Source organism: Petaurus breviceps, unplaced genomic scaffold, assembly GCF_028583685.1.
Source record: "Petaurus breviceps papuanus isolate PSGF00001 unplaced genomic scaffold, PetGlider_PUasm1.0 90633, whole genome shotgun sequence".
Lineage (NCBI taxonomy): Eukaryota > Metazoa > Chordata > Mammalia > Diprotodontia > Petauridae > Petaurus > Petaurus breviceps.
Genome location: NW_027187293.1, coordinates 3,711,077 through 3,733,160, shown reverse-complemented (window position 1 = coordinate 3,733,160; position 22,084 = coordinate 3,711,077). Strand labels below are relative to the sequence as shown.

The 22,084-nt window shown below is 35.0% G+C and overlaps 1 protein-coding gene across 1 annotated transcript in view; it reads left to right on the top strand.

Annotated features, from left to right (window-relative positions):
* FMN2 (formin 2) overlaps positions 1 to 22,084 on the top strand; it is a 494,077-nt gene that overhangs the window by 324,428 nt on the left and 147,565 nt on the right. Inside the window, 2 exon segments of the mRNA XM_069064483.1 lie at positions 1,288 to 1,347; positions 1,443 to 1,563. Of these exon segments, the coding sequence (XP_068920584.1) occupies positions 1,288 to 1,347; positions 1,443 to 1,563 (181 nt within the window).

Sequence of the window (22,084 nt, the reverse complement as noted above, 5' to 3'; positions counted from 1 at the left end):
AACTGAACTAAGATTATTGGGACTCCTTGTCTCACATAATCCTCAGAACAATGCCATATGATAGAATATTATCCCCATTTCATGAAGAATCCCAGACTCAGAAAGGCTAAGTGACATTCCTAGGGTCACAAAGCTAGCAAGTTTCTGAGATAACATTTGAATCTGGGCCTTCCTAATTCTAAGATACTATTTCAGAATTATACAAATTGCTTTGAACAATAAACTTCTGGTAAATGTGTTGCTGGCTGATTTCAACCTAATTAGCAGGTTCATGTTAATAGAGTTAATAGATCTACAAACCAAAAATGATAAGTGAAAGCCACTCAGATCACTTGAAAGCAAATCCTATTTTAGGGTGAGAAGTCTAGATTAGGAAATAATATATAAAGTACCGGGGGAGAGGTATGAAGAGGCAAATAATATTTAAAATGAAAATAAGCCTATAACCATGAGCTAAAATCATGACAAACAGAATATCCAGGAGCATATGTAGCTTATCTTGGGGGATTTGGTTTAAAGTAGGTAAAGTCTAAATGTCATTCACAATATTTATATCTCATAGTTTTGATTCAGATGTGGTAGCAATAATGAGCAATGCATACAATTTCTAGATTCAAATCAATCCCTTTATGAATATGACACAAAACAAAAAAAATAGCCTCTTAAGACTGAGATTTTGCATATATTCTGCAGAACTCATGATATATTATTCATTATGCTATATGTACAAATTCCTAAGAGTCTGCCAGACCAGATGGTTTATATAATATTTTATTTTCTAAAATGATTGTTATAAAGCCCAAATGATTTTCAAATCATTTTATTCTTTTTTTCTTGGGGAGGGTGTTCATTTATGATTTCTCTCATCTTTGAACTGAGCCATAAGCTCATATAGCTCGTACAACTGGACATAGGGTTCTGTCAATTCTAAATTCTTTCAAATAAGACAGAAGTCATACATTTCAATATTAAAATAGCTTATCTCTAAGGAATATTAAGTTGTGTGTTTGACTCAGGAAATGAACAAAAACAGGAAATTATTTATATAGTTGAAACACTGTCCTTAACCAATTCTGATACTGGTCTGATTAAAGGAGGAATAATGTTAAGTAGATGATCTTTCCTAAAGCAGTTAAACCTCTTAGGTAAAGAAGACAATTTGTCTTATATAGTTTCACTTTTCATTTAAATTGTCATCATGTATAGGTTGATGTCTAGAATTTTTTTTTAATTCTAGTAGCACATAAAATTTAAACCACCTTTACTCACTTTGATCTTTCTGCCTAGGACAATAGCCGGAGTCTTTTGTCGTACATCGTTTCATATTATCTTAGAAATTTCGATCAGGTGAGTGACTGGAATTTCTATGTACCCAGTCAGATTTATTCTGACTCCTTGCCTGTCATTCTTTCAAAAAATCATTTTCCCCCCTTATTTGTTAGGATGCTGGAAAAGAACAATGTGTTTTTCCACTGCCAGAACCCCAAGACCTCTTTCAGGCCTCTCAGATGAAGTTTGAAGACTTTCAGAAAGACCTTCGAAAACTGAAGAAAGATTTGCGAGGTAACAAAATACAAGGCAATCTGATAATTCACCTATATATTTTCACTATACTCATGGACAAAGGAGACCTTTTTCAATGTGATGTGGAGAGCATATTAATTTTTGTGTAGGCTTTGCCTTGGATAGTTTAACTAGTGCTACTGTGACCAAAAAAAAAAAGTAACTATTATGCTTATTCTTTTCTGTGTTTAAAACCAAAACAAACAGATCTAGGCAAATTACTTCTTCAAGATAATCTGGAATATGTGGATAGGATTACATTTCTTCAGCTTATTTTTATAATCTTGTTTTCACTGACTTGGTCAACATTATGCCATATCTCTTTGGAATTTTGAGTTATATTTATTTCCCTCTATAAATTATATAAATATTCTCTCCCCTCCTAACTCCTGGCATTTATGGCTTCTGAATTATGTGACTTTTTATGGAATCAAACTCTTCCCTTTTATGCATTCAGTCAAAAAAAGTCATACATGGGTGATACACTGGTACGCATAGATACAACAGGTTATTGGCAATCTAGGTTATTACTGTCATTTTTTATTTTTTTTATTGCTGTCGTTTTTAAAAGGAAAGAATTGGAGGCTTTGTAGATTTCTCCCAAAGAACTTTTTGAATTAAAAGTAGCATTCAGACAAAAGCAAGTACTCCCAGCAGAGGTTCTTGCCAAGAGTTTTTATTTCTGTTCAACTGAGGCAATTCGCTTTACCCTGTTTATTTCCTGAGAATACCTCTGCTTTCTTAGGCATTGGTCTCACTACACCAAGCACGGATCTAGATGGAACAGATCCGATATTATTGGCAATGCCATATCTCAATAGGTGAGCTGGATATTAAGCTGACAACAAGATAAAAAGATAGTGGAAAACTGTTTTTTAAAGAATTGTGACATTAAAAAAACTGGGAGAAATACAGAGATCAGGGCTTAAATATTAAGCATAATAATTATTATTTATTTTGATTGAGATTCTCTCATAGATGGATAGTGCCTAAGATAAATGCATTCCTCATCTCATACTAGTCTTTATTGACAATCTGCAAACCAAAATGCAAAGCTATTGTATCAACTGTCATTCATTGCTTTTCCCTAAAGAAGCCTTCAAAAAATAAAATAAAGCAGTCAATTCAAATAATAATATTTCTGGGCACTCTAGGGGTAAACATATTTCCTTTTATGGTGCTTTTAGCTCTTTGAAGTTATGTAGACATTATTGAAGTGTTGCTAGAATCATAATAAAGCATCACGATTTCAATGCTGAGCCATTTTTTAGATTCATAGTTCAAATATGGGGGACAAGGTTTCAAAGCTAGTTACAGATGATTGGATAGCAGAACTATATGTTTATCTCTATAACAGATGACTTAATATGCTGTCTTCAGGGTAGACATTGATCCCATTCTTTCTTTTCCTATTAAATCAGTTGCACATAAACTACTGTACTCTGAATGTCCCTTCCTCCCACTAATCTTTCATATGCTGAAATGCTTCAAGAATGAATGATTGTATTAGTGTAGATATTCAAATTTGATTCAGTAGACACATTAAGCACTCTTTGTGTTTTAGGCACTCTGATAGACTCAACATATACAAAGACAAAAACAAAAACATATTTCCTGCTCTCAAAAATATGTCAATATTTCAATGTAAGCATAATAATAACAATAGTTACCATTTACGTAGTGCCTTAAAGTTTGAAAAGTACTTTACAAATATCTTATTTCATCCTCACAACAACCCTAGAAGGTAGTTGCTATCATCAGCTCCTTTTTTACAGATAAGGAAAAGGAGGCAGGCCTTCTTAAGGGACTTGCCAAGGGTCACACGGCTAGTTAAGTTTTTGAGACAAGATATGAACTCAGGTTGTCCTTATTCCAGGTACAGCTTTCTATCCTTTGCTTTATCTAGCTGTCTCAAACTATGTAGGAATTATGAACAAACACATAAATGCATAATAATTTGATGAAGGGGGAATGCATTAACAATTAGAGGCATCAGCTACCATTCTGTGGCAAGCTTGTCACCTCTCTCTCCCTAGGACTATTGAAAAAGCCTTTTCATTAGTCTCCCTTTCTTTAACTTAGGAATTTTCCTAGATTTGAGTCTGATCGTGTCACCCTCCTGCTCAGTAAGTAAACTATCGTGGATCCCTCTTGGTTCCAGTATTAAAAACGAATGAATGAATGAAAAATAAATGTAATTTTTTGGTACATGAGTCGCTTTACTACCTGGCTCCTTCCTAATTTTTCTCATCTCAATACTGCACTCTCTTCCAGATACACTATAATTCCAGTGATATTTGATTTACTTGTTCCTCAGACACAACATTGCATCTGTGTACCTTTGCCCTGGTTGTCTATCCCCCATGCCTGGAATTCTCTACTTGCTTATTTTCACCTCCTGGATGCCCTGGCTTACATCAAATCTCAAGGAAAATCTGGAATCCTTTCCTGATCCTTGTTCATGCTAGTGCTTTCCTAATGTTGATTATCTCCAATTTATTCTGCATCTATCTTGTTTGTGCATAGTTGTTTACATATAGTCTCCCCCTTCAGACTATGAACTCTTTGAGAGTAGCAACTATTTTTCCGTTCTTTGTATCACCGAGCTTAGCACAGTGCCTGATCCATGGTAGCCACTTTCTGAGTTGTGCTTCCACTCTGAAATTGCTTCAGACTCTACTACTCTATGGTTCCTAGATTAGTAGAATGTGTATATTTTTGAAGGTAGTCACTGTGCTTTTTTTGTCTTTTTTTTTTTGTGTGTCTGCAATACTGTGCATAGGGTCAAGCACATTACAAACATCTAATGAGTACTTTTGGATTGGTCTGGAAAAGTTTCCCCTAAGACTTTGTGCAAGAACTGTTCCTTAAATCTAGTCAGGGATTCTTAGAAAAGGAACCGAAGGCATACATTCAGGAATGAGGAAAAGCCTGTGAAAAGTCAGAGAAATGAAAGATAGAATTCTGATTTGGGAGAATATGAAGTGGCCCACTTTAGATGGAACATAGACAACAATTCTATAGATCAGAAGAGGCATAAGTTAATGAAAGAGGAAAAAAAGTCATCATTAGACTGATTCTCTGAAACTAAACTACTGCTTAAAAGTAAAAAAACCCAATCCATTTCCAGACTTATACTTGAAATTCTTCTGTTTTAGTAGTATCTACCAGCATTATGAACCATTCACATAGTTTCCAGTCATCCGCATGACAAAATGAGACAGACTGAAATTGGACTTTGGTGGAGAAAGTGTGTGTGTGTGTGTGTGTGTGTGTGATATGCCAGACACTGTGCTAAACACTTTATAAATATTATCTCATTTGATCCTCACAACAACCCTGAAAAATAGGAGCTATTATTAGCCCCATTTTACAGTTGGGCAAATTGAGGCAGACAGAGGTCTAGTGACTTGCCCAGGGTCACATAGCTAATAAATGCCTGAGGCTAGATTTTAATCCAGATCTTCCTGACTCAAGGCCTACTATTCCTCTACCCATTGCCTCCACTCTGTCTCTAAATGCCTTATGTGTTGCCAGGAAGGTAAGAAAAAGGTCATAGGACATTAGATTAAAATATCACAGGAATATCTTGTAGAAATGTGAGCATATGCTCTAAGATCCAACACAAGCCTTTTAATCAACAAGCATTTATTGAGAGATTCCCCTTTGCCAGACACTTTGCTAGATACTGGATGTTAGCTTCAGATAGTATGACTTCAATCTGCTTATGTGGCCTTATTCAGAATTACTTTTTGGCAGAATTCTAGCAAAACTGAACTATTTATTGTGTTTTAATTTCATCCTGTAATCACCTATCTCCACGCCTTTGAACAGACTGCCATGCCAATGACTGTAACATCTTTCTACCTATCTCTACCTATTCTTTCAAAGTCCAAGTCAATTCCATGAAGTCTTCTGAAATCTTCCCTCTCCCTCCCCCCAAGGTCTGAGTGAGCCAGCCCTTCCTAAATATTATTAGAATACTTTAGTGTGTCTACATTATTTTATATTGTTTTGTAGGTATATCCTGTATCCCCAAATTGATTATAAAGTCCTGGATAGACAAAACTAGACTATTCCATTTTTAATTTATGTATTCTTAGAAGAATGAATGATGTGTATAATGCATATTGACTGGTTTTTTTTGTCTCTTTTTTTTTGAGACTTTTTTTTTAACTGAACAGATACTTGACAATTATAAAACATTTAAATAACACACTGTGAGGATACTGTTTGAGTTTTAATGTAGGACAAGATTCATTAGCTTTCATCATATAGAACTGACCCAGACTGAGTTTCTAGGTAACAAAGAAACCCAAATCTTTTTCTCTGTGTCAGAATGATTACTTCATCTTACCTCCTGTGTTTTTTTTCTTGTTTAATTAATAGCTTGAAATCAGATGTAAGACTTAAGATTTTTCTCAACATTCTAGGTTCTAATTTTTTTTTAATCCAGTGACTGCTATATAGTAACTGCTTAATAAATGTTAATTGATTAGGATTGAATCTTGAACCTATCATCTGATCTGTTAGCTATACCTCCCAAATTTTGTCATTAGAAAATTTAGATAAGCTGGCTGCCACCTATGCATTCAGTGGAAGAGGTAATAAAAAGATTTAATTACATAAGAACAAGGGCAGTTCCCTAGGGAACTACACTACAGATATCCTTCCAAGTATACTTCAACTATTAACAACTACTCTTCAGGTCTACCTATTCAACCAGTTCTAAGTAAACATATCTGTATTATTTCCTTGTCGGGTTCCTTCATCTTTCCCATAAGGATACCATGAGAGATTATCAAAAATTTTGTTAATATCGAGGGAAACTGTGTCTAAACAACCCTGATATACTATCTAATCAGTCTGTCATAAAAGAAAGTCATTAGTCTAAAATAATTTGTTCTTAATGACACCATACTCATTGTTTTCTTGCCACAATCACTCTGTTTTGTAGATATTTACTAGTCATTTCTTTAATAATAAATTCTAGAATTTTTTCCCCAAGAATAAAAGTCAAGTTCACTGATCTATAGTTTACAAACTCTATTCTCTTCCTTCCCCCCCCCCCCCCGTTAAAAGAAACAAAAAACTGAGACAACATTTGGCTTATCCAGTTTTAGCGATACTTGGTTTGATTCTCCCTAATCATTCAAAAATGCTTGACAGTGGCACAGGAATCAAATCTGACAAAATATACTTTTTATATACCTGGGAAATTGAACTTATCAAGAGCAGCTAAATGTTCTTACTATCATGTTGCTTACCCTGGGTTTCCATTCCCATTTAGCCATTTTTGTTCTAGTTTTTTTAGTTCAAAGATTGTTTGTTAGAGAAAATGGAAGCAAAAAATAGACTGATCAGTTTTCTCTTCTTTATTTCTTTCATTATCATCATCCCATCCCACCACAAGGCACAGTATTATACTTTCACTGATATCTCTCTTTTCTCAAGAGAAAAAAAAAACTTTTAAAAACTCATTTCATAGCTTTCTGGAATTTTGAATGGAATGCACAGAGACTTTTTTGTCAGAATATCAAAATAATGAACACATTTGTATAAGTATAGATTTAGCCTTTGGCTATTTATTTTTTTCCATTAATTGCTACTTATAAATTATTTTTTCCTGTGTTAGAAGATATATAAATTCTTTCTGTGTAATAAATTTAGTAACTTTATGAAAATCTAAGTTGCATGTCTTCATCATATTCTTGAAAAGTGAATTATATTTTTAAATAAATAGAAATTATAGTGATAGATATATGCAGATTATAAGGACACACTACATGATTTTGAATCACACTATCTAGAGTTGATCATTTTTCAGTTTTCTGCACAGATACTTAGATTGTTATTTCCAAAGGTGGAGGGCCAAGAATTACTGTGTTATGTACCAAACATTTCAATATGGGAAAGGCTGAAGCCCAGTTTAGGATTTTATTAATGCACCCACTGTGTTTGCTTCTACAATTGCCTCCAGGTTTCATAACTCTCTGGGGCTCTCAGCCTTGTCTTTCTGAATTCAGTGACATATAGTTTGTTAAGCAACCCGATCTGCTTTTGATCTCTCCTGACTGTCAGCAGCCCTTCGTGATGCAATAATGTCAAGTGATGACTTCTGTACCAGTATCATTCTAGGGTAGAAATTATAGTATTTGTCACATGACTTAAATCAATTCAACATGTACAGAGATTCAAGTAATTACATTACCAGAACCTATTCTTCCCTAGTTCTTTTACATGTATGTTTTGGTTCCATTAGTTGTATCATTTTGGATTGAGGAAATATTTGCATCTGTAAAGTATCTAATAAAAGCCTGTGTTTTGACAGGCTTCAGTGAAATATTTATTGATAACTAAAATCTTTTGCTGAACTTCAAACCATTTTAGAAGAGGAAAACAAAACATTACCATAAAGTGACTAAAATCCAGCCAGTTCATGTTAAAATACAAGAAGTGTCTGTCTGACATCTAGTCTGACTCCCACATTTTACAGATGAGAGAACTAGGACAAGAGATAGAAGAGCCCGCTCAGCGTTTGTTATTGGAAGAATCATAACTAGACCTCAGGCCTCAAGGGTTGCTTTGTTCTTTCTATTGTATCATGTAGATCATGAGACATTTTGTGTCTCAATACCATATCTACTAAAATTGAAGCCAAGATGAGAGTTCGTTAAATTATTTTTCTTATTGTTTCACATTTTTGATCTCTTAAGAACCTTATGACTTTTATTATGTAAATGATACTATTTAAATCTTTCTGGGTTTAGAGATTATGTTTTAATCATGGAAGGATTCAGGAACCAAAATGTTCCTAACAGCAATAAAGAAGTACTCCATCACACTGTGTAAATTGGTCCAGAAATAGTAGTAATAATAATAATGAGCAAGCAAGATCATTTTGATGACATTAATCTCAACTTTTTTGATGAACAAATCCATTTCTGCATGAGCACCCCAGTCCATATTTATTTCTAAAGTTGTCTGCATATGATTTGAGTTTTTCATAAGGGATAATTCTATTAAACAGTTCTAAATCTTCTAAAATGTAATTCTGGTTGGACTGCATTACATTACCATTCTGATTTAAAGTAGAAACTCATTTACAAAATATAATGTGGAAGGAAGGGTAAGATTATGAGCATTATTACTTCATAAAACAATGAGGATATGGATCTACAAGAAAGCTTGGCATCAGTTAAACCAGATCATCCTGAGATCATTAAAAGATGACATTTGAATGACGACAGCAAACAGATGAAAAAATGGAAACAATCTGTCAACATTTCTATTTTCTTCAATGACAGTGGAGCCACTACATTTGGATTCTGACACCTCTATCCTCAATGTGCTGCATGTGGAAATGGGAGTGAAAAGAGAGATCAGAAAGCCTGAAGAGCAGCTGGAACAGACTGAGTATGTACAGACGAGGCCATGCTGGGGGTGACACAAGTCTGAGGGCATTGATGGAGTGATGTTCCTCAAGATAGGTGAAATAGGGGAAGATGCCAATCAGTGGGGAAACAATCAGACAATTTTACCACTGACAAAAAGGTGATCAAGACAGCACCAATCACTCATTTTCCTACTTTCCATCTCTAGAAAAATCTTTTATGGAAGTGATTCATTTCAACTTAACAAAAATTTATTGAGACAGCTAGATGACGCAACATAAACAAAGTGAGAATTGAAGTCAGGAAGACCTGAGTTCAAATTGTGCCTCAGAAACTTACTGGGTTACCTTGTGCAAATCATCTGACCTGTTTCAGTCACAGTTTCCACATCTGTAAAATGGAATAATCATACCATCTACCTCACAGAGTTGTTGTGAAGATGAAATGAGTTAATTGTACATAAAGTGTGTTGCAAACCTTCACTTGTTATATAAGTACTAGTTATTAACAGCAAGCTTATTACGAAACACCTACTATGTGACAGGTACTGTTCTAGGCAGGGAGGAATACAAATACCAAAGAGAAACAAGTCCCTGCTTTTAAGAATCTTACATTCTACTGGAGGAACTTACATTACATAATCTCAAGGATATTGGCAATGACTATACGAGTGGAGCATTGGATAGAATGTTGGACCTAGAGTCAGGAAGACCTGAGTTCAAATCCAGACTCAAATATTTAATAGTTGTGTGACCCTAGTTCAGTCACTTACCTCTATCTTCATTAGTTTCCACATCTTAAAAATGAGAATTATGTGAGCATAAAATGATATAATTTTACAAAGTTCTTTCCAAACCTTAAGAAGCTGGCTATTACTACTCATACTACCCTTCCCTTTCCTCCTTCTCCTCCTCATCAAACAATTCAATTAATAAAATATTCTTTTTTTTCATTTAGCAATTTTATTTTGAGAGGCAGAATGGTATTATTTATTAGAAAACTAGCTTTAGGAGCATGATGACATAGGTTCATGTGTCATCTTTGACACATCCTGCTTCTGACATACACTGGCTATGTGACCCTTTGGCAAAATATTTGACCTCCTAGTGTCCCGCTCAGTTCACTAAGATGATAGATCTAACAACTCATTGAGACACCTACGTGACACAGTGGAAAGAACATTAGAGCTGGAGTCAGGAAGATCTGAGTTCAAAATCAGCCTCAGACACTAGCTGTGTAACCCCGAGAAAGTCACATAATGTGTTTGCCTGTAGTTCCCGGCATGATTGCTCTAAGTATCAAATGAGTTACTATGTTTTTTGAGGGCTTAGTACAGTGCCTGGCACATAGTAGGCACATAGTAATTATATGTGTGTATGTGTACACATATAGACATACATGCACACGTATGTATTTCCTCCTTTTTTCCTTCCCTTTTCCTCCCTCCTTATAAGTTGTTGAGTCATTTTTTCAGTCTTGTCTGACTTTTGGTAACCCCATTTGGGGTTTTCTTGGCAAAGATAACAGAGTGCTTTGTCATTTCTTTCTCCAGCTCAATGTATAAATGAGGAAACTGAGGCAAACAGGGCTTTGGGGGGAGATCAGATTAATTCAGTAGATTAAAATAGAACCTTAAAGGATCGTCTTCAACAAGCTAGGTCTAAGGCATGTGTTTAGATCATACACATACTTTTACAGATAATACAATACATCAAGCATTGTTTGCTGCTAATTTATTATTATTAGGCAAGGCATAAAACAGGGAGATGTTTCCTGTCCCAAGGTGACTAAAACAGTGGTAGATAATGCCCATGGCAGAGTTACTCTCTAAATGGTAAGATCTCCCAAATTCTTCTGTTTGCTTGGCATCAAACCTCAGAACCCTCCAGGGTCAATCACTCAAAAATTTATTAATAACCTACTATGGGCCATGTACATTATGCAAGGTGCTAAAGATACAGAGTGAAAATCAACACCCTCTGAACTCAAGAAACATACAGTTTGGTGGGTGAGACGATAGGCAGACAACACGCAAATAATTATGTAAAAGCAAGCCATAAACAGGACAAATTGGAGATAACAAAATGAAGGCATTAGCATTAAGGTGGGTAGGGAAAGGCTTCTTATAAGAAGGTAGGGTTTTAGCTGAGACTTGAAGGAAACCAAGGAACCCAAAAGATTCCAATGAATAGTGGGAGAATTCAAAACCTGGGGGAAAGGGCGCAGCTAGGAGAAATGCTCAGTCAGGAGATAAAATATCTTGCTTGAGGTGTAGCAAAGTAGCCAGTATCAGCTAAATGTAGAGTATATTGGGGGGAATAAGGTGTAAGAAGACTGAAAAGGTAGGAAGGAGGCAGGTTATGAAGGGCCTTAAATGCCAAACAGAGGATTTTAGATTTCATCCTGGAAGAGATAGGGAGCCACTGAATAGGGAGGTAACATTGGGTATAGTGGTGTCCCAGGAGAGAAATTTGGGTCCCAGGTGACCCAAATGAGATTTACTACCATTCAATAGAGTTGTACCTAATAGTATATACAGGAAAAAGGGCAGGGGGGGGGCGTGCGGGGACAGGTGGGGAGGAAGGAAGAAGGAAGAAGTCAGGAAGTCAGTCTGTGGTCCAAATAAATATACAGTTGTATTGAGTCTAGGGTTTCTTAAACTTTTTCCACTTGTGACCCCTTTTGGTCTTTAGGCAGCATTCCTTGGCATTGCATGGACTGAGGGCATGCACAGTACAAAGTGCCCATGCTTTGTGGTCAGAACCAAGGCTATAGTGAAGTTGTGTGTTGCAGCATGTGCAGAAATACCTTGGATTCATTATGCATTTAATTTTTCATTAATTTTTGGTTGTTGAGCATTCAAAAACCTTCTACTGTTGCCAAATTTTTTGTGACCTGATATGGCATCGGGACCCACAGTTTAAGAAGCTGGGGTCTACATACAGCCTATTGAACTATTCCATCAGTACATATGTATCTTGGCTACACACTGAAAATGGACAGTGATCTAGAATGAAAACACACAGAATTGAATGTGAAAGAAGAGAGTGGATTGGATTGCATTTGAGAAACTGCACACTTTGAATAATCTCAATAATAATAAAAAATAATCTTATTAAATACTAGTATCTTTTTTAGTGATCCAAATCACTAAGCAAATCATGGGATATCACAATTTTTAAAGAACAAAACTACAAAATGGAGAAATATGTGGGCGATATAAATTAATTATGTTATCTGTTATAACTCATGTCAAAAATGGCATAAAAGGTATATAAGAAATAGACAAATGGTAAAATAGGTGGAATGTTCATGTAGTAAGGGCAAAAGAATGATAAATGGATGGCTAATATGTTGTCCTAGTATCTATGAAATGGGCAATTAGGTGGCCTACTGGATAGAGCACTGTCTCTGGAGTCAGGAGGACCTGAGTTCAAATGTGGCCTCCGACACATTAGCTGTGTGACCCTGGGCAAGTCACTTAACCCTGATTGCCTCACTCTCCTCCAAAAATAGAAATTTAGGGAGAGGTATCTAACAGATTGAGTGGACTCTGCCATGGGGGAGCAGAGGGGTTATGGATAGATATGGATAAGAATCACACAGGTTTAAAAGGCAACATCAAAAATTGATAAAATCACAGTTCATCTGAAGTATGGAAGAAGGTTATTGGAATAGAATGAAATCAAGGTAGTGAGTTTTAAAATTAAACCAACCCTGTCTCATACATCAACAACAAGCATTTAAATATATATGTATATATATATTCATTCATTTAGTTAGTTTTAGTTTTCAACATTCACTTTTATAAGATTTTGAGTTCTAAGTTTTTCCCTCTCCTTCCCGATCACCCTACCCAAGATGGAGTACAATCTGATATAGGCTATACATGTACAATTATATTAAACATATTTCCACATTAGTCATGTTGTGAAAGAGAAATCAGAACAAAAGGGGAAAACCACAAGAAAGAAAAACCAAAACAACAACGAAAAAAGAAAATAGCATGTCTACATTCAGACTCTATAGTTGCTTCTCTGCATGTGAATAGCATTTTCCATCTTGAGTCTTTTGGGATTGTCTTAGATCATTGCATTGCTGAGAAAAGCTAAGTTTATCAAAGTTGGTCATCTCACAATGTTGCTGTTACTGTGTACAATATTCTACTGGTTCTGCTCACTTGACTCAGTATCAGTTCATGCAAGTCTTTCCAGGTTTTTTTCTGAAACCTGCCTGCTTATCATTTCTTATAGCATATATGTATCCATATATACATATTCATATATGTATACCTATACACACATATACATACACATACATATATCACAATTTGTTCAGCCATTCCCTAATTGATGGGCATCCCTTCAATTTCAAATTCTTTGCCACCACAAAAAGCTGTTATAAATATTTTGTACATGTCGGTTCTTTTCCCTTTTTTATGATCTCTTTGGTATATAGACCCAGAAGTCGTATTGCTGGATTGCAGAATTTTGTAGCCCTTTGGGCATAGTTCCAAAATGCTCTCCAGAGTCATTGGATCAGTTCACAAGTCTACCAGCAATACATTAGTGTTCTAATTTTCCCACATCTCCAGCATTTATCGTTTTCCTGTTTTGTCATGTTAACCAGTCTGACAGGTATTATGTGTTACCTCAGAGATGTTTTAATTTGCATTTCTCTAATCAATAGTGATTTAGAGCATTTCTTATATGATTATGACTTGCTTTAAAAATTATTCCTTTGAAAACTGCCTGTTGGGGCGGCCAGTTAGCACAGCGAGTAAGAGCACCAGCTCCAGTCTTGAGAAGACCTGGAGATCGAATCCTGGGCTCAGACACTTAGCACCCACCCAGAAACACCTGGCCGTGTAACCTTGAGCAAGTTACTTAACCCCAATTGCATAGGGGCGGCCAGGTGGCTCAGCGAGTAAGAGCACCGGCTCCAGGGATGGCCTGGATCAAATCCAGGCTCAGATACTCAGCACCACACCCAGAAATAACTGGCCGTGTAACCTTGAGCAAGTTACTTAACCCCGATTGCATTGAAAAAAAAAAAAAAGAAAACTGCCTGTTCACAGCCCTTTGACCATTTATCAATTGGGGAATGACTTGTATTCTTATGAATTTGACTCAATTCTCTATATATTTTAGAAATGAGGCACCATATATAATGATAACAATAAAGGTATAATTATCAGAGACACTGGTTATAAAAATTGTTTCCCAGTTTTCTGCTTCCTTTCTAATCTTGACAACAAGCATTTATTAAGCTTTATTTTGTGTTAGGTAGTTTGCTAAGGACTTGAGACAGAGAGGAGGGAGGGAGGAAGGGAAGGAAGGAAGGGAAGGAAGGAAGGGAAGGAAGGAAGGAAGGAAGGAAGGAAGGAAGGGAGGGAGGGAGGAAGGAAGGAAGGAAGGAAGGAAGGAAGGAAGGAAGGAAGGAAATTTCCTTCAAGAAGTTTTCCTTCTGGGGTGGCTAGGTGGCACAGAGAATAGAGCACCGGCCCTGGAGTCGGGAGGACCTGAGTTCAAATCCGGCCTGAGACACTTAACAAGTACTAGCCATGTGACCTTGGGCAAGTCACTTAACCCCAATTGCTCTCCAAAAAGCAAAAAAAGAAAAAAGAAAAAAAGTTTTCCATCTAATGAGTCACATTTGGACCAAATCCATACTTGAATTTTGCCATCATTGCTCAAAATTTTTTCAAATTCCTTAAATTACATTAAGAATTACTTCATGATCCACACAAAAAGCTCAATCTCAGAACTGTCTGGTAACAGTCTTATAACTTGTAATCATACCTTCCTTTTAACCAAAAAGAGATTTACATAGTTTGATCATTCTCCTTATTGACCAATATTTATTCAGTTGACTTTTTACTCTTTCCAAAAATTAAATATATTCTCTAAAATAAATTATATTTGTCATAATATGCCTCAGTCATTTACAGGAATATGAAAAGAACTATTAAAAGGTATTGAGAAATAGCAGCACTAATGTAACTACTATGAAGAGACATTCATTGAATATATAGCTAGGTCTCAATTAGTGCAAATAAAAAATTACCTGAAGTGGTTGAATCATTCAACTTTACAGTGTCTATTTCAATTGGACTGGAATAAATTACTACATTTTTCATAATAATAATTTTGAATATTGTAAATCTAAATAAATGTGGCCACTCCAGGAAATTCATTATTTACACTATTTAGGAACTAATACTATAAGTTCTTGTGAGTTCATTTATATTAAAAAAATTGATTTCATTACTTTGTAACAACTTCTCATAAAAAAAATGTCATGGGGTTGCCTTTCAAAATCTCTCCACATTACCAACTAAAATATGATTACTGTATCTCTATCTTGGTCTTGTGGATGATGGTTTAATTTACTTGCGTAGTATGACTGACATAGAATTTCATATTCTAAGAGTTGTAAGTGTCCTCAAAAGCATTATACTCCAACTTATGCCTGAGTCCCTTCTATAATGCCACTCTCTCTAGGCATAGCCCTTTGGTAAGGGACCTTTGTACCTTGACATTTATTAGTCGTTTTCTTCATATGCTAAATTTAAATCTCTATTTCTGTAATGTCTATTTACCACTCCTAATTCTGTCCTCATAATCTCATAGATCTAATACTAGAAAGGTTCTTAAAAGTAATTTAATCTATCCCTTTAATTTTATAGATGGGGAAACTAAGGCCCAGAAGGATGAAATGATTTATTACATTTGTAAAGTTTCCATCTCATATGTTTTCTGATATTTAATAAAGGCTGAACAGCATCTGAAAACTTTTCCACTATTCTAAATGGCAGTAACTAGAGCAGTGGGCTATGACTCAGTGAGACCTGAGTCCAAATTCTGCCTTACATACTTAGATGTATGACCGTAGGCATGTTTCTCGACTCTTCCAAAGCTCAGTTTCCCTATTTGTAAAATGAGAATAATAATATAAAAAGAGTATAATATTAAAATGAGAATAATACCCCACAGTGTTGCTGTGAGGAACAAATGATATATGTGCAAAGCATTTTGCAAGCCTTAAATCTCTGTTGTATATGTTTATTATTGTTGTTGTTTTTATCATCTTTATCATGCAAGGTCATGAAGCTAGTAAGTAGCAAAATTAGATTTCACATAGAGGTCTTGATATTTTAAATTTTGCATTTTTCAGCATTCCTGATTATTTGGGTGAAGCAAAATAAACCTAATCCCTTTCCATAATCTTAAACACAGTTGTCATATCATTAGGTCATAGATTTAAAACTGGCATGAAACTCAGAGATCATCTCTAACTAAACCCCACATGTTACATGGGGAAACTAAGGCTTAGAAAATTTAAGTGCATTGCCCCAAATCATATAAATACTAAATAACAGTGCCATCTTGTCTGATCTTTTTACGGCATGGTTTCAAGTCTCTTCAACTTTCTGATTATGCTGCTCTGGATTTATTCTCATTTATCAGCATCCTTTGGGAAGTTAGTGTGTTAGGTGTGTTCATAAATAAATAACCAGGAAAGGTTATGGTACCTGTGCTATCTGTTCCACAAGGCCACTGTAAGATATAAATCATATAATGTATGTAAAGTGCCTTGCAAACTTTAAAGTGCTACATGTATCATCTATTTCCATTATTGATATCTCACTCTTTAATCCTATTCAATCCAGGGACAAGTCACTATCCTACCATTTTTAGCCTTTTATGTTTAATATTCTATGAATTATCACACAAGTAGATAAAATAATGTTCATTTGTAATTAGTAAAAGTATGAGAATGTTGGGTTTCTTGTATAGGGTTTCTGAATGCATTTTTTGAGACAACTCCAGTAGCAAACAGGATGGATGAGAGAATATGTACCTCTTCTTGTCCATATGTGGTTTTGATTTCTTCCTCTTGAATTATATATTTTGGCAGTTTTTTATTCACTTCAGTTTTTTAATTGATGTTAAGAACAGGTGATTGTGGGCAATAGTTTTGTAAGTGATGATGTTCCAGTTTTAGCACAGTTTGCTTGTTGAATTTGAGGAGATATTTAGGGGTCTTTTGTTGTAATATGGGATTTGTCATATGTTAATATATAAAGGACAGTGAACGTCAGTTGTATAATTTGGTATTCTAGCTATTTGATCATGTTTTTATAGGTTTTCAGTAGGTGCCAATTTTTGTCATCTTTATTTTGTAAAAAGTTTTTGTAATCTTTTGTGTAGGTTGCACAGTTTCTGCCATTTCCTTGCATAATAATATTCATTGATTTATCAGTCTTGGTCTTCCTAAGGATAACCTTTCTCTAATATTTTATTAAGTGCAATGACTTGGGTTACTATCATGGACCCCTCTTTTTCTACAAACAAATCTGCATTGCTCAACCATTACTCAGTGCTTCCTTGATAACAAAAACAAAAGTGAAACAGTCCCTAACCTCAAGGAACTTATACTCTAATGAGGGAAATAATGTCTGCAAAAAAATGTGTAGGTTCATATAAAAATAACATCCTAAGCAGAAGTTCCCAAAGTGGGTGTTACTGCCCTCTGGGGAGTGCTAGGATGAACCAGAGGAAATAGTAGCCTTGGGTGCATTTGTGGGGCTTTGAATAAAAATAAGGGAGGAGTAGAAGTATAAGGAAAAAAGAAAATAGAATTTCGAAAAACTATTTATATATGCTTCATTTCTTTTTTAACAGAGTTAAAGTCTTAGTGGTTACCTTATTTTCCAAATTAACACGAAATGCAATTTATAACCCATTAGTGGTCAAGTGCCCCAACAGGTCTTAACAAGCAAGTGCTGGGAGGTGAGCATTTGGTACATTGTCGAGAAGTCTGGCATGTAAGTGTAAGTTGACAAGGGCCTGAATGAGAGTAGGGTGACTGGGGGGGGGGGGAAGGGAAGGCTATGAATGCTAAATATAATGTTATATAGAAGAATGTACAGGAAGTTTTCATAGCCTTACCATGACCCAAGGAGCATAGTATGTAAATTGGTGTGTGTTGAAATTTAGCCATGCCTTCCTAATGGGGTAATGGGCCTATTCTTCAAAGAAATTCCCATTTCCAGCTGCCAAAACACAATAAACAATTGATATGAAGATTTCTGTTGGAGAAAATAACCCTTGATAATTTTCTACTCCCTATGTTTCAACCTTTTAAGCTAGTGTAAGCACATATAAAGGGGGCTCCCCTTATGTGAATATCTTTATCTGAGCTGCTACTCATTCACAAACCTCTAGTCCTGGTACAAGAGGTTTTGGGGTACTACTGAGGAGTCAGACGTGATTTTCTAATGTCATCAGACTGAGTCCCCACCAGTGCATTTCCCCCCAAGATTATCAGGTGATAATGATTTTTCCGCCAGGATTAAATAGCTTTTAGAAAAGAGTTTTGACTAGTATAGTAAAAAATAAAATCTAATCTAGCATTGATTGTTTTTACCTCTTTAAGAGAAAAATTTTCTTTTTACCCATTTTAAATAGGGTGAGGTGACTTGACTGACTTGCTCAATCACCCCCACCCTACTCCTAAGTCTCTAAGAATGTTGCTTGTGCTGGCATTAACATCTGAAATGCTTGGAGCACCTGATCCCTTTTGGTCCACCTTCTCTTTTGAAAGAGAAATGCTGCTATTTTATAAGTGGAAAATTACCCTATCAGAATGAAGGATGAAGACAGCTATTCTATTATCTGATTTTGCTGTCTTTGATCAAAACATTTAATAATGATACAACTTTTTTTTTCCTAGTATGCAGCTCAAGTGGGCAGAGATGTTTTTGGTTGCTGAATTGCTTGTCTCTGAGCAACACCATAGAAAAGTATTAATTCTCTAAAATGCCTTTTCCATGTAATCTGTCTGGGATTTTTCTACTTAATCTAATATGTTGAGCCATAACATTTTTTACTCGATAGCTAGGTGGAGCAGTGTTGTAGAGTTTCACACCTAGAGTCAGGAAAGATTCATCTTCCTGAGTTCAAATTTGGCCTCAGGCACATACTAGTTATGTGACACTGGGCAATTCACTTACCCCTGTTTGCCTCAGTTTCTTCATCTATAAAATGAGATGGTGAAGAAATGGCAAACCACTCCATATTTTTACCAAGAAAACTCCAAATGGGGTCACAAAAGGGTCAGACATGACTGAACAAATTTTTTCATATCATTTATGAAGTACCCTACCATATTGATCTGTACTTGTATCCTTACTTAATTTCAGTGGATGTATTTTTTTAATTTTACCCATTTTAGGATTATCTTAGTATCTTTTGTCTTACCCTTATTTTTCTCATTGTCTTTGTTATTGAAACCCCTGGGACATTAGTGTTGATATTGTTCAAGATTTGATGTCCTTTCTTTCATCACCTCAATACTACTACAATTGCATCTGTGAAAAAGCACATAAAATGTGAAGCTGGTTGGTCGAATAGATCTTCATTTTTTCTTGATTATTGATTATCTTGTAACTTAAGAGTACTTGACCCTAATCATTCAGGCAGGAAATAAGGTAACACAAGCCTTCTCTTTCTGTTCACCTTGAATGAACACATATAAAAGCTTATATGATGTTTAAGATTTTAAAATATATTCTGTGAAAATCTCTTCTTACAAAGCTTGGTGAGTCAGAATGCTTTTATTGATATTCTTTAGAGTTATCTTAAAGAAACGGGGAGATTGGAATTTTCAAATATGAAGTGTTTTGGGGGTCAAGGGTTCACAACATGAGTTAATTGATGTGAGAGATTCCTGAATGGAAGCTACCTCTCTGTTAGTGTAAATGGGTAACTCTTTGATAAGCTATAATCCTAAAGATTTAACTGAAGCTCAAAAAGGTTAAATTATTTGCAAGTAAGAGTCAAAAGCCAGATGGAAATTCATATTTGGTCCTCCATTCTCTGTATTCCACTGGAATTATTGGAATTATTAGGAAGTATTGAAGTAATTCCAAAAGATTGTATTTATTAGGTTTGAAAATAGTATTTTTCTAATGGTTTGTGAATTCTAAATGTTTAGGAAGGGTTATAAACTTTGTTGAGACTCCTATCATCCTCTATTAAATTTACCTGATGTTTTCTGCCAAATAGAATTTTGTTTGACTATTTGACTTTATCTTTCTTAAAGTCTAACAGATTTTTGTCTTTAAGACCACCTGAAGTTAGAAGAACATTATTAAAAAGCAGCCAGTTTGGTCCTTTTGGCAAAACTAGATTTTTACTCTGTTTCAATTAATTTTGGCTAGTTGGATTTATTTTCAAAACCAAATTAAGGATTTCCATGGAAACAACTACTTTAGATTTGATGTTCACTAATGGTCTTCAATTTATGAAACAAAGAGAAAATCTAGACTTTCACTTAAAAAATGTGTGTGTGTGTGTGTGTGTATTCACTACTGAGACACAGACAACACAATTCCATTCTTAAAATAATTGGAATGCTTTCTTTTGAACAGGAAAAAAATAAGTTAAGCAATAGTAATCTGCCAGTTACATTGTTCTTTATAAAAACTGCTTTATCTTCATCACTTGATTTGCTCCTTTAGTGTCGGTTAAGTTGATCCTCAGTGAGGCAAACATCACATAAAAGATTTTCTCAGATTATTTTTTTCTGTTTTAGTTTATTAATTCAAAAATATTAATCCCCTCTTAGTCCTTCTGATACCATGAATATCTTGAACTCCTTTTGACTTCAAAAGTAGTTCTGCTTGTGGAACAAAGGCATTTGTGAAGGGGGGGGGGCAAGTTTCTGGTCATCTGTCCGCTATTTCTCAGGCTGTCAATGAACCATATTGGCAAGAGAACTTCAAGCTTTGTCTTTAGGTAAAATATACTTCTTTATTTTTGCTAATTATGTTCCAATGTCTTTGCTGCTTTATAAAAACAAAACTGATTATTTACAGAAAATTATTTATTCTCTGACATTTACATTTCATTTTGAAAGTTGACATTGGTTGTAATATTTCCTTAGGAAAATTCTTCCAAAAAAGTACATACTAATATTAACTGACTTCAGTAGGATTCATTCTTATGGAGACCTAAGCATTAGCACATCAGAGAATAAGAGGGTAAACACCTCACCACACATAATGAATAACTCTGTCACCATGGGGTTACATTCTTTTGCAAGAGAACACATCACTCTGAATGACTGATTCCCTTTCTTTGTCATTTTAAGTTAGGTCTTTTTGAGTTTTTTTTTCTTTTTCTTAAGTATCTTCAATTATAAGTATTCTAATTATTGTTGGCTCAACTTTATCATTTGGAAGAATAGTAAGGCACCACCCTTTTGTTTAAGTTTGAACCAAGTACTTTTGTGTGGATAGCTAAAATATAATAAAAAAAAATTTAGGCTTCCTGTCAACTCAGAATTCCTCCAGATTCCTGGTAAGACAGACAGACTTCTGACTATCTAAGAACAGACATAAGAGAAAAAAATAGGAAAACAAAAGTCTACGAGTGTGTATACATACATATACATATATATATGTGTGTGTGTGTGTGTATGTGTGTATATATGTGTGTGTAGATGTATATATGTGTGTATACACACACACACATGTATACACACACAGAGAATATGAATAGAAAATACTTTAAAGTTTGGAGTCAAGGGAAACTTTCTTCCCAACTAATCCTGAGAGTGTAAGTAGTATTGAACTCATTTTATAGTAAAGGAAGCTGAGGCACAGAAAAATGAGGGACCTACCCAATATCACATGTATTATAAATGTCAAAGCCAGAATTCAACTCAAGACTTCCAATTCTATAGCTAGTATTACGCCAGTTTATATTCTTATATTCTTGTCTTACCTTATTCTTCCAGAAAATGAAGTTTTCTTTTTATCCTTTCTTATTCATTTAGAGTATTTCCTCTTTTAAAAACAGAATCTCTTTATTATGATCCCCCCTTTTTTTAAATAATGGTTTTATTTTTTTATTTATCTTTGGAGGGCAACTGGGGTTAAGTGACTTGCCCAAGTTCACATGGCTAGTTTTTGTGTTAAGTGATTTTTCCCCCCTTATAGAGAGCTGGCCTTGAAGCCAGGAAGATTGGGGTTCAAGTCCTGCCTCTGATAATATCTGTGTGACCCTCACAACTCATTTAATGTCTCAAGGCTTTATTTAGGCAACTCTTGAAGAATA